General features: G+C 39.6%; 2 protein-coding genes across 3 annotated transcripts in view; one reads left to right on the top strand and one right to left on the bottom strand.

The window, feature by feature from the left end:
• The first annotated feature begins 319 nt into the window (after positions 1 to 319).
• Positions 320 to 7430, top strand: CNOT8 (CCR4-NOT transcription complex, subunit 8). Of its 2 annotated transcripts, XM_009695160.1 has the most exons (6): positions 320 to 537; positions 2173 to 2366; positions 3760 to 3921; positions 4749 to 4893; positions 5572 to 5682; positions 6257 to 7430. In XM_009695160.1, exons 1-6 carry the CDS (start codon positions 421 to 423, stop codon positions 6404 to 6406), a joined length of 879 nt encoding a protein of 292 aa, XP_009693462.1. In that variant the 5' UTR covers positions 320 to 420; the 3' UTR covers positions 6407 to 7430. The 2 variants fall into 2 exon arrangements, with proteins under 2 accessions (XP_009693462.1, XP_009693463.1); XM_009695161.1 differs by lacking the exon at positions 3760 to 3921 and having other exon boundaries at positions 421 to 537; positions 6257 to 7105.
• Positions 7431 to 9290: 1860 nt separating this feature from the next.
• GEMIN5 (gem (nuclear organelle) associated protein 5) overlaps positions 9291 to 12292 on the bottom strand; it is an 18281-nt gene continuing 15279 nt past the window's right edge. Inside the window, 4 exon segments of the mRNA XM_009695159.1 lie at positions 9291 to 9446; positions 10111 to 10207; positions 10652 to 11219; positions 11857 to 12019. Coding sequence (XP_009693461.1) covers positions 9291 to 9446; positions 10111 to 10207; positions 10652 to 11219; positions 11857 to 12019 — 984 coding nt within the window.

Here is a 12292-nt window from a genome sequence, read left to right as displayed (position 1 = left end):
TGAACATTAAACGTGAGGATTCCCTGCTTGTACATCTTATGCCCAAAGTTTTGGAGCTTATGCCAGGAGAAGAAGAAAGATAGGGAGAATGACTCTTTTAGTAAATAACTGGACTGTTAGTTGTGCATCCACTCTTGTAACCTGAACAGTTGCTCTAGGTTTTCTTCTCATTCAGCATGTTTGCAGGAAGTGATAAAAGCAAAAAAAACGTGGTGTAAACTTTAAATGGGCTGTTTGAAGCTGAAAATGGAAGTGTGACAGACTCCAGCAGAGTATTCGTTCTTATATGTAGATCTTTCTTCATGTAAAGTATTATTTATTTATCTGTTTAATGCAGCACACCGATAAGATCGTATAGCTTGCAATTCTACGCTGTCATCTGAATTCAACATCAGCTGTCTTTACTTTGGTCCCTGCAAGATGCCAGCAGCCCTTGCAGAGAACAGCCAGGTTATCTGTGAAGTATGGGCGAACAATCTGGAAGAAGAGATGAGGAAAATTCGAGAGATTGTTCTAAGTTACAGCTACATTGCAATGGTAAATATTTTATATTTGACCTGATTGCCTTAGTCAAGGGATTTTTTTGGATAGGGGATTAAGTTGATTCTTGAATGAGAAATAATTTCCCCTTATCCTCAGTCAAACTGAGCTAGAAGTTAGGTGGTGAAAAATTCGAAAGCTGTTCAGTAGAAGCTTTCCTGAATTTAATACAAGTAGTGTCGAGTATGGGTTGAACAAAAGACGGGGAAGAGAGAGAACACCTTAAAAACCTGAATTCATTTAATATTTAGCTATTCACAATATATTCATTTGTGCAACAGAAGAATGAAACAGGTCAGATGTACAACTGGGCTTAGATCTTTAGTTTTCCACCAGTGTATTTGTCCTTTGAATGTCTTTCTCTATTTGGTTATGGAAGATGCCATGGTCCTGTAGGACAAAAGGCCTGCAAGTCACAACTAGTCAGCTGGGCTGCCTCCTTTTTAATGAGGTTGCATGTTGATTCTTAGGGAAGAAAAATATTCTGGCTGTACATAGGACAATGCGTTCAGAAAGCTTTGTTTAAGACAACCAGAATCTTCCCCCAGGTGGGAGGAATTTCTTCCTGCTCTTACAAGTCTGTATCTGCTTGGCAGGAGCCAGTTAGTTAGATAAATAACTGGTTTTAGTTACGATACTGTGAGTTATGCCAACTTTACTTAGGAACGCTAAACTTCAAGATATGAAAAGTCCTTAAAAGTGTGGCATAAAAACACATGCCCCTACAGAGTGTGTAGTATTTCAGTGTCAAACACAGTTGTGTAAGTGAATATGATTTTTTCTTATCATATGTCAATGGGAAACAAGCTTTCTTGCTTCTATTTGATCTCATTGAAAGTGTGTTTGTGACCTGTTTTACTGGCTGTGCTGTAAGAGTGGACCCAAAAAGACCTTTGGCAGGAGAAAAATTTTGTCAGGTATACGGAACTGGATTTTTCGTGAAAGTTTTTGCATATGCTCTCGTCAGTAGAAGTTACGTGACCTAATCTGAGAGTAAAAATAGTATGGGAGTTTAGGTTTCAGCAAAGATAGCACACAATCACTGGCCAAGTAAAGTGTTTTTCATCTAATAGATGGTTGCTCTGTTGTTAACGTCTGTTTTGATTGGCAGTGGTTTTTGTTAATGTAGGCATTGGCTGTTCCTCAAAACCAGCGAAGGTTATTGCTATCTGGACTATCAAATGAAAATGGTCAGAGTGCTAAATTTAACTTGTATTTAGAACATGAAAGAACACTGAATAAATAAAAAAAAAAAGTTCATTTTAGTAGATTTGGGGAAAATGAGAGAGTTAGTCCTTTGCGAGAGAGAGAGGTTTAGATTATACAATAGTGCATATTGAATGACTTTATAACATTTTTGTTTTGGAATAAAACAAAACTGAAAGAAGAGATACCTGGAATGAATGAATGCAATAGTAAACAAATTGTGTAGGGTGTTTTAGTGTCTGACTTGTAGCAGTTTAAAAGCTGTATAAATATGGAAAAGGAAAAGAAAAAGAATTTTTACAGAACAATTCACAGAATGCAGTGCCGAGACCTGCAAGTCTGGAACTGAATAGACTCCTAATAGAGTGATAATAATGACTCCTAATAGAGTAAGTGGTGAAATAAGATTTTTCCCTTCTCTCCTAGGACACAGAGTTTCCTGGAGTAGTTGTAAGGCCAATTGGTGAATTCCGCAGTTCCATAGACTATCAATATCAGCTCCTTCGGTGTAACGTTGACCTTCTGAAAATTATCCAGCTGGGCCTGACTTTCACAAATGAGAAAGGAGAATATCCTTCCGGCATCAACACCTGGCAGTTTAACTTTAAATTCAACCTTACGTGAGTCTCTTGAGCTAGGGAATAATCGCCTGTTCTCTTCTGCTGAAGTGATGCTTTCCTTTGGCAAATGCACGTGTCTGTTCATCATCACTGGCTGATTCTGAGCAATAAAAATTCAGATTCTAACACAGATTATGTGGGAACCTATTTTGGCATGACGGGAGTTGGCAATATTTCTGCAAGTCAAAGCCATGCTGAAATCCTGTCCTTAATACCCTTTCCCTTGATAGATAGCCTATCGCCAACAATTTTATGTGCCTTGAACTTTTTTTCTGGAACAATGTTATAGTCTGAAACTTTATACATTTTTTTTTTCATATATGTATGTAAAATATCAACTGGGATCTAAAGAAAATGTTGGTGTAATTGTCAGACCTGTTCAGGAGAATGAATCTTGTTAAATGGAGTGTGGCAGTTGTTGTTGTTACCTCCATACTGCAATATTCTGGGTTACAGCTGAAACAAGTTTCATTATCCCTTCCCCTGTAATTGTAAAGACAAACTCAGCATAATTACCACTAGAGCTGCCTGGAAATAAAGAGAGGGTTTATCCAGCAAAAAACCCCATTTATAGGAAATCAATCAGTATGTTTATGGAACTGTCACTGGAAAACATTAGAAAAATTCATAGCTATTACATGCATATCATACAGTTCTTGAACGCCAAAGTTACAATATTTACTTCCACAAGTTTGTGAGCCTCTTAAAAGTATTGAAATGAGAGTGAAGTCGTTTTCACAGTGTGATCACTATATTTGATTCAATTATCATATTTGGCATGAATTTTGCTCTGTGTGTTGTTGTGTCCTTCCTGCCCCTGCCCTCAAATGAAACAAACTAGTATAGAACTCAGGTTCCTGCTCAGCTTTCCACCGAGCGTATCATCACTTATCCCTGTCCTTCTTCCTTAGTCAAGTATTATACAATTTTATTTACTCTCAGAGATGGAACTGGAGATGATGATCCAGTGGTATGCCCTGTGAAGTGAAAAAGAAAAATGTAGACAGGAATTACGCTCAGTGCCTTAGAGTTGCATGTCTTCCTATTTGGGAGAACTCCCCCTTTCTCTGTGCTCTCATCTGTTGTGCTTCTCCTTGTCTTGCAGAGATGACATTTTTTTAAAACGCCTTTCAGTTCTATGGAGGTGGAATCTTTGGAATTTGCACTAGCAACAGAATTACTAACCAGTTACAGTCACAGAATAGCTGTGTAGGGGTAGGCTGCAGTAGGGGTATTAAAACTGATTCAATTTGAATTTTCTAGAGACACAAATGTGGAACCCAGAGATGGCCTACTGGTCACTCCAATTTTTGAAATACAGTGTGGGGAGAATTTTTCTAAAATGAACCTGACCTGGTAGCCCCTTGAGTGCAAATCTGCTTTTCTCCTTCAGGGAGGACATGTACTCTCAGGATTCCATAGACCTCCTTGCCAGCTCTGGGCTGCAGTTCCAGAAGCACGAAGAAGAAGGGATCGATACCCTGCATTTTGCTGAGTTGCTTATGACATCTGGGGTTGTCCTTAGTGACAGTGTAAAATGGCTGTCCTTCCACAGGTAGGTCTGAGATGGTCACTGACGCTGCAAAGTGAGAAATCTCTTTTTGATTGAAATACTGCTGCTTTTGTTCATGGAGACTGACACAGATTTTAAGAATTGGTAGCTCTGCAGTTCTTAGATATGAAGGCCAAGTTTAAGAAGTAAGGACGCTTGGCACTTCATTTTGTACTAACGCTTACTGTGGTCTGAATTTTGCAAATTTCAGGTCTGAGTGTTGCTTGGAAATTCTTTTGCGGTTACAGTCTTCCCCTGTGGAAGAAGTTATTAACAAGTTGAAATATGATTTCTACACTTAGTAATTTGTGTGTAAGGTTTTTGTTTCTTCTTTGTTACAATGGTGGTGGTGGTCTCAACTTCCATCTTGTGTTTACGTAGAGCGAGAAAGCTGTGTGGTTAAGATGTCTTTCTTGTAGCATTTCAACCAATTTGATTACAAAGCCTCTGGTCCTTGATATCATTGCAAATGAAAGGACTTGAGGGGGGAGAAGGTGGTGGCAACACATACTTAAGAGGGTTTCCTGCTTTTCTGTGTTGCCCATAGCTACAGAAACTTGCAGTGTTTGGAAGAAAAGTATGTTCTTCCCAATGGCTTAGCTGTTCTGCAAGAGGTTAGTGGAGGCACTCAGGGAGCATTCAGAAGTCCTACATTGACATAGATGATCAGGATAAATTCTGGCTCTGATCCAGAGGAGTTTTATGAATGTCAGAAAATGTTAAGGTTTGAAAGCTACAGTGTGCAAAACTCTTGTGAAGAATGAGATATTGGTACTGACTGCGTATAGGTGTTGCCTGTTTATCTGGGTTCTGTATGTTTTTGTTTTCAGTGGTTATGACTTTGGCTACATGGTGAAGTTGTTGACAGATTCCAGGTTACCAGAAGAGGAACATGAATTTTTCCATATCTTGAACCTTTTCTTCCCATCTATCTATGATGTAAAGTACTTAATGAAGAGCTGCAAAAACCTCAAGGTACTCTATCTCCCCAGCAAGCAAATGGTGGATGGGCATCAACACTGTAAATGTACAGTAAGCCAAGTGACAGAACTGCTGCATATATCCAGTCTTAAAACTGGAATGTGTATAAAAGTTAGTAGTTAACACACAAGCACCCATGACTAAGTTTGTATCCAACAGATACTGCCTCCCTGGTTTTAGGCTTATCAATATGTATATTATATAGGGGACATTCCCATAACCTTCCGGTTTGTGTATCAGTAATTTCAGAGGCTAATTATAATTCAACATGCTTATCTTCTCTATGCAAGGTGGAGTATTTCTTCCTACGTGAACTACTACATGACTTGATTAACTAGTAGACACTCAGAGGGTTGAAAGCAATTTATCTACTGAATCAGAGTCTTGTTTGAGGAAAGGGAGGGAAAGGTCCAGCACTTGTAACCTATGAATGTAACCGCAGTCATCTCAAGTATCTGCAGCAGGAAAGCAAGGTACCTAAATTTGAGAAGAGTATTTATGCATTCTTGAACAGTATTTACCACTGTGTTTCACTCACAGCTGGTGTGTGTGTACTGCTGGAATCTGCATCGATTCATCGTAGCCAGTGTTTGCCCTCGTGTTTTGGAGCAGTGTGGCAATTTTGTAAGAGGTGGGTCTTCCAAAGTAAAATGTGTTCTGTTCTCATTGCAGGGTGGCCTTCAAGAAGTGGCAGATCAGCTGGATTTGCAGCGAATTGGGCGACAACATCAGGCAGGATCGGACTCTCTTCTCACAGGAATGGCATTCTTCAGAATGAAAGAGGTACTGCAGTATTCTTCATGGTTTTTCTTTCTTCAGTTCCTGTCCATAAATGTGGATGTGCACAATATGGGGTGTTTTGTTTTGTTTTGGAGGGTTTTTGGGTTTTTTTGGGTGGTTGGTTTTTTTTTTTTGAGCTTTGTGGCCATCACTCTTCAAACTGTCAATAATAGGAATTGTTGATACTGGCTCGACATTAGAAAGAACTTTTTCACTGTTAGAGTTGTTAGGCATTGGAACAGGCTCCCCAGGGAGGTGGTGGAGTCATCGTCCTTGGAGATATTCAAAAAACGTTTAGATGTGGCACTTCAAGACATGGTTTAGTGGACAGGGTGGCATCAGGTATACGGTTGGACTTGATGATCTTTGAGGTCTCTTCCAGCCATAATGATTCTATGATTCTATGGCACAGACTTCTGTTTACTCCTCTTTCATGTGCTTATTTTAATTTGCATGCTGCATCTTAGAGGTGGCTGACTTCAAATGAGCTGTTTAATTAACATTGGGTGCTTTCTGATTTAGAGGCACAATTAAACAATACCTGTTTCTTCCTTTTTTTTTTTCCCTTAATCTGCAGTTGTTCTTTGAGGATACAATTGATGATGCAAAGTATTGTGGGCGGCTGTATGGCCTTGGCACAGGAGTGGCTCAGAAACAAAATGAAGATGTGGACTCAGCCCAAGAGAAAATGAGCATTTTGGCCATTATCAACAACATGCAGCCGTGATAAGCGGTACCCCCTCAGCAGAACATGGTTACCATATTGGCAGCTGCTGTCCTCAACCATTTTCCCTAATAGTGTCTCAAACAAATGGCATCTACAGCATACAGCCTGCAGAAGGCCTGCAGTTTTGCTGAAGAGCTGCTTCTTCATTTGAAACTCTTCTGAGTTGACTGAATTCCTAATGCCAGCATTTGTGGTTTGCCATCTTTTTAATACCAAGGGCAAAAGACAGAACCTACTGTGTATACCTCTGTTTTTTTCCTCTTTATACTGTACAGAATCTGCAAGGAAGACTAACGGTAGACTATTCAGTAGAGCTAAGGGTCTGGAAATCCAGTGAAAATGGACACAGACATGCAAACAAATTTGCAAATTGTGCTTTATAAAGCTTATTTTAAAACTTCTGCATGTTGTGAGGGTGACTGCTTCACCTCATGTTTTGCTTATTTTATCTCTGTGTAGTCTGTGGAAATTGCTCCCTTTGATCACTGCAGAGGTTTGGGAACGGATGACATTAAAAATGATCCTTGCAGCTAAAAATATTCAGAGATTTGCTTTAACAACAGTGGGAATGGATATTACTGGAGCTGATTTGATCAGCTGTCCATAGTTTCTAATTCTGTATGGTACAGGTTGACCCATACTGAGCCTCAGCTTAGTTCTTATGGGTATTAAGAAACTGTTCTGGAAATAGATTAAGAGGCCTAAAAGTTCACCTTTGACAGGGGATTGGACCAATACTCTGACTTCTGTTTTCTTCCACTTAACCTACAAATTTTATTCTTCTCCTTGCAACACAAGTAGTTCAGCAGATGGATAAGTATTTGTTCCTCTTCTCCCCCCTGCTTCTCCAGTCCCTAATTTTACTTTATGCTTAACAACAGACAAACCAGCTCCATTTCTCTTCATTATAAACATCTGAAAAGTAGTTAGAAGATGGAAGAATAACTTGGGATTCTGACTTTTTAAAAAATGAGCTATTCTATAGTATTTTTTTTCCCAATAGCTCTATAATAACATTTCTTAAAAAAAAAAAAAGAAAGAAAAACAAAAACCCTTTTGGACATGGCAAACTTAAAATTTTAAGACTTTGTCTTGCATTTTAAATAAGCTTGAACAATCCATTATTAGCAGTTGAGGTTTAGAGCTGGTATTTAAAATGCTTGTAAATACTACTTGTTTTTAATTTTTGTAAAATAAATTTTTTAAACCAGGCCTTGTTTTGGATTTTCCATCAAGCACTGAAATTCCCAAAGTTCAGGTTTGGAATCTAAATTTGAGTGATACTTGCTCAAAGATGCTCAAGTTTCTTTCTTCTTTTATCATTTATGATGTGCTACTGGGGAAGTTCGTAGTAAAATCTGCTTTTGAGCTTCTTGTATAGTAGCTGATAAAAGTGGAGCTTAAGATCTGTCTGGGGGACTCATATTCTCTTGCTGCTTGTCTCAGCACAGCTAGCAGTATTGTGGAGTATTCTTTCAGTGCAGCATAGCCACTTAAAGTGACAAATCTGTTTTGCTTATCTGTCCTGTATGAAGTTTTCCTGCTCCATCTAAACTAGTGGTTCTTGCTCAAAGTGTAGGAGGGCTGTTTGGTTAAGCCATAGCTCCCTCTCCTGGGTTTCAAGTACTTTGTACAGAATTTAGCAACAACTAATTACGTGGCAACAGTTTACCAGATTAACACATCTACAGAAGGATCTTCTTTTAGTATAACCCCTGGCTTTCACTTACTGCTCTTTAAGTTGTTCTGAGGCTTTGTTCAGCTTGGAGCAGGAAATCTATCACTATCAAGGCTGCATTTTGGCTGGAAGAATCTGGAACAGCTCTTGATGTAAAAATATCCATCCCTCCTACTTTTTTCCTTACACACTCTTTATTGTACTTGTAAACTTTCTAAATTAATGAACTTTTACACTGCATTTAAAAACTTGTTTCTAGAAATTGCTAAGATAGATGCTATGTTCACAAAGTCTTATGCAGCCTTGTTCTTTTCTTAGGAAGAGTTAGTTTTTCTAAAAAGACAGGCGAAGCCTTTAGGTAAGTTGTAAGACTGGTCAAAATGTTGCATGTTCAAGACTCCACAATCAAGGATTGTTTTTTGCACTTTAGAATAGCATATTTTCTAGAGAACACGGCAGTACCTCAAATTTACCATCACTGTAGCAAAAAGCAGTTTGCTCAGCCATGGATGTTGCCTTGATCTGGAGAAATCCCTTCTCTCCTGCTAGTTATGCTGGAAACAAATATAAAAGATCTTGCCCTCCCTTGTAGCGTTGCATGGTGAAGCCACCTGTACAAGCTAAGTCATAGCACACACTTGTTTTATCTACTGAGTTTGATTTATGTAGTACATTGAATAACAAAAAAGGCTTTTTTTAATGCATTTGGCTTTGATTGATACTGATTTCTATGCATCAAATACCAATTCACGGTGGTAGAAGACTTTATTTAAAGGAGGGAAAATAAGCTCACAAGGCTTTTTAAGAACAATACTGGCTTAAGGGTCAGTTTGCTCACAAACACATCATTTTTCCTGAGGGCAGCTACTCTTTCTCCTCTGCTGGAAGACTGATACAGCTGCTCAAAACTGTTTCTCTTGCATACAAATAGCAAGAGCTTTCATTAGCATAACTTCCAACAAATAAAAAAGACTATACAAAAATCTTGTATACAGTTCAAGCTGACAATCTACTGCTTTTCAATTTTCTAACACAATCTCCTTAAGTAGTTGATGACCACAAGCAAGTCTGTATATAAGCCTGATTTTTGAGTAGTTTTATCCAAAATAACCACAGCCATCAAAACAAGCCTTCACCTGAAGAAAGAAAAGCCTTGGTGTTAAGTAGCTATAGGCAGCTCAAGGGAGACAGGTTGGTCTCAAAATGTCATGTCAAGAACCTCCTGCCAGCCTTTTTGTAAATGTCGGCGCTACTGTGCTTCCTAAGGAGATCCAGTGCCTGTTCGTGTAGTTCAGGAGGGCACTGGGAGCCAATATGAAGGAGAACAAGGCAGCACTCCAGCACCTCAGGGAACGGGAAGACCTGCAAAAAAAAGGAACACAAGGTGATGTCTACTCTTTTTTTCAGTTTTAATTTTCAACTACAACACATTCAGGCAGGCAGCTCTCTAAAGACACTGCTTTATAGTGCCTTTGGAACAGACAGATGCATTTTTTTCCCTATTCTTCCAGTGCATTAGCTCATGTTTAACCAGGTTTGCCCCCTCTTGCACAATCACCGTGGTTACCTTTAGTTACATTCTAGACTAGAGAATGGAGGGGGGTCAGACAGCCTAGGAAACATTGTTTTCAAACATGTGATGTGTAGTTTCTACAGTTCCTAATCTATAAAGGCCATTTTATACCTTAAATTTCTGATTTCACTGTTTATCAAAATTGGTTTTGCATACATAATTCTAAGTAGCAAGGGATTTTTTTTAAACTGCATGGGAGAGATTCACACAGAATATTGCATTGAGTTCTCCCATGCAGGAGCTTTACCTACACTTTCCAACTGCATGGAGAAAGTTACGCTTGAAAGAAAAATATCACCCTGATGCCATGTGTCAATTCTCTCTCAAAATTGCCATAGGATCACAAAGAAAGTCACTGTTCCTTACATTCTGTATGAAAGTGATTCTATGATGAGCCTGCCCTTACAAAACCAGTCTTTTTTCAGAACCACAATGCTTCTTCTGAAAACTTACCTTTAAATTGTCTGGAAATTCTGCTAGTTTCTGCTTTGCTTTTAGAAGCTGCTTTGTTAGCTCAGGCAGTGTAATTGGTTGTTTTACTTCATCTTTACTGTCAAGAGAAGAGCAGGTGTCATGAGTAACTGTTTTGCTTAAATGACTGCATAGCCTCCCTCCTGTACAGGGAACACAGGAGAGAGTGGGACAAGTGTTACATGCTCTAGCTCATTCTTGCCAAAGTCCCAAATAATTGTTCAACAAAGAGAGAGATCTCTTAGATCATGCTTGTCCTTTTCATTATCCTCTCCTTTTCAAGCTGCCCTGTTTATTCACTGTAACAACACACTTTGTATATCAGAAAGCTACACAGCTATAGCAAGTTTATTCACGTGGTGGTTCAGCCCCAGGGTAACGCAAGACCTTTGAGCTCTATGTTGAAGTGTCCCTGTGTGACAAGCTTGAGATCAGAGGCAATCTGAGATCAACAAGAAATTTGCTGCACAAACACACTAAAAGCAACACTTTTCAATCCATTCATTCATGTTTTGAAGCTTACCAATTCATCTGGTTGCTGTCAGAGCATGGTTTGTCTGATTCAGTCTCCGAACTCTGCTGCAGGTTGCTTTCCTGGGTGCTTCCATTTGTGTTTTCCTGGAGATTGTTCCTCTGCTGCTGATGCTGACGGATCATATCTGCTAAAATCTGCTGGACCTCAGCTATATCTCTCTGGGTGTTCTGTAAAGCAGCAATCTCTTCTGAAAGAAGCACTCTGCAGCCATTCAGTTTTGACTGACTGTCTACCAAATCGACCGAGCTAGTTCGTGAGTCACTTTCTGTTTCACACCTACGAACTTCAGTTGTATTGCAGAGGTTTTCATCTGCAGTTTGATCAGGAGTTTCTTCAGGGGAGGAGTGACCTGAAATGTAACTCTTCTCAAGGGCTGTCTGCTCACTGGGACACAGCACAGGATCCAAAACAGCCTTTTGCAAGACAAGGGAGTCTTTGGGTAGGTTCCACCACAGGTCATACAGCAGTCCATAAGCCACAAAGCCCTCTAAACTTCTGCAAGCATCCATGCTCTCAGAATTTGTGCTGTCCAGTTTGTGTCTTAGGTTATCACAGCCTAATAATGAAAAAAGGATTACAAATAGTTTATAGAGCTTTCCAAAGAAAAAGACAAGATCTGGTAAATGAACGGCTATCCTGGAGACCCAAACCAGAGATTTAGTCAGATGCTGGCAGAGTGGTGCAGGAAGCAGGACAAGCAAAGGCAGGCATCTCTGGCATCTTTTTAAATACAATACTGTTCTAGCTAGCAAGAGGCCACATGTTCTCATCGCCTACAGCCAACTTCCTTGGTCCCAAGCTGCATATCAAGATACTCACATGATCAAGAGCTGCAAAATAAATGTACTGCATACTATAAAGAGAATGGAGGGAAAGGCAGGTTGCAGTGATCTGTAACTGGAAAGCTGTGTTTACCTCAATGTCCCCTTCTCCCTTACAGAACAGAATTTGCTCACTTTCCTACATCACCCACACCAGCTGGCACTGCTGAGCTTCCTTCCACAGTTGGGAATTTTGATTGCCCAACAGCCCTTGCACTAGCCAAATTCCACAGGTTTCCATATATATATATGGGTATGTCTTGCTCCTTCCTAACATTATTATGCCTAGTAATATTAATGGACACATAGCTGTGCTTAAAAGGAAGAACTTCCTATCTGTCAGTGCCAGGAGATAAACAAGAAGAGACTTACCTTCAGGAAGGACGATACTGCAAATCTCTTGCATCAGAGTGAAATTACCAGCATCATAACTGCGTGTCACAGCTCCAAGAATACTTTTCACTGCCTCATCCCAGATAGCAGTCTGATAGCTCAGGGTTGCAAGGGTCAGGTCATGGGAGATATGGAAAAGCACCTACAGGAAGCACCAGAAAGCATGATTAATAATTTTACTGCAAAGTATGACCATTGTGGACGAGCCGAGAAGCACGACTTAACCAAAAGCAATTTTAACGACAATGCAATTTACATAGTCTCCTTCATGCAGGACATAGAGCACTTTTACATTACTTGTAACTTTAAAATCAGCAGCTGTGCTTGCATGTGTCCTACTAAACAGATAAGAAGTGGGAGCACACCAAAGGTCAGTGACTCACTGTGGTCAGAGAGAAGAGCTGCAGGAGCACCA

This window comes from Cariama cristata, unplaced genomic scaffold (assembly GCF_000690535.1).
Source record: "Cariama cristata isolate BGI_N322 unplaced genomic scaffold, ASM69053v1 scaffold15892, whole genome shotgun sequence".
In the NCBI taxonomy this organism is placed as follows: Eukaryota; Metazoa; Chordata; class Aves; order Cariamiformes; family Cariamidae; genus Cariama; species Cariama cristata.
This window is presented reverse-complemented; position numbering and strand designations above follow the sequence as displayed.

Excerpts from the sequence above, each read along its gene's own strand:
- CNOT8 (XM_009695160.1), top strand. The coding sequence starts at position 421 with ATGCCAGCAGCCCTTGCAGAGAACAGCCAGGTTATCTGTGAAGTATGG. Across the intron at positions 538-2,172 it reads GTTACAGCTACATTGCAATG|GACACAGAGTTTCCTGGAGT; the intron begins GTAAATATTTTA and ends CTTCTCTCCTAG. Across the intron at positions 3,922-4,748 it reads AAATGGCTGTCCTTCCACAG|TGGTTATGACTTTGGCTACA; the intron begins GTAGGTCTGAGA and ends TTTTGTTTTCAG.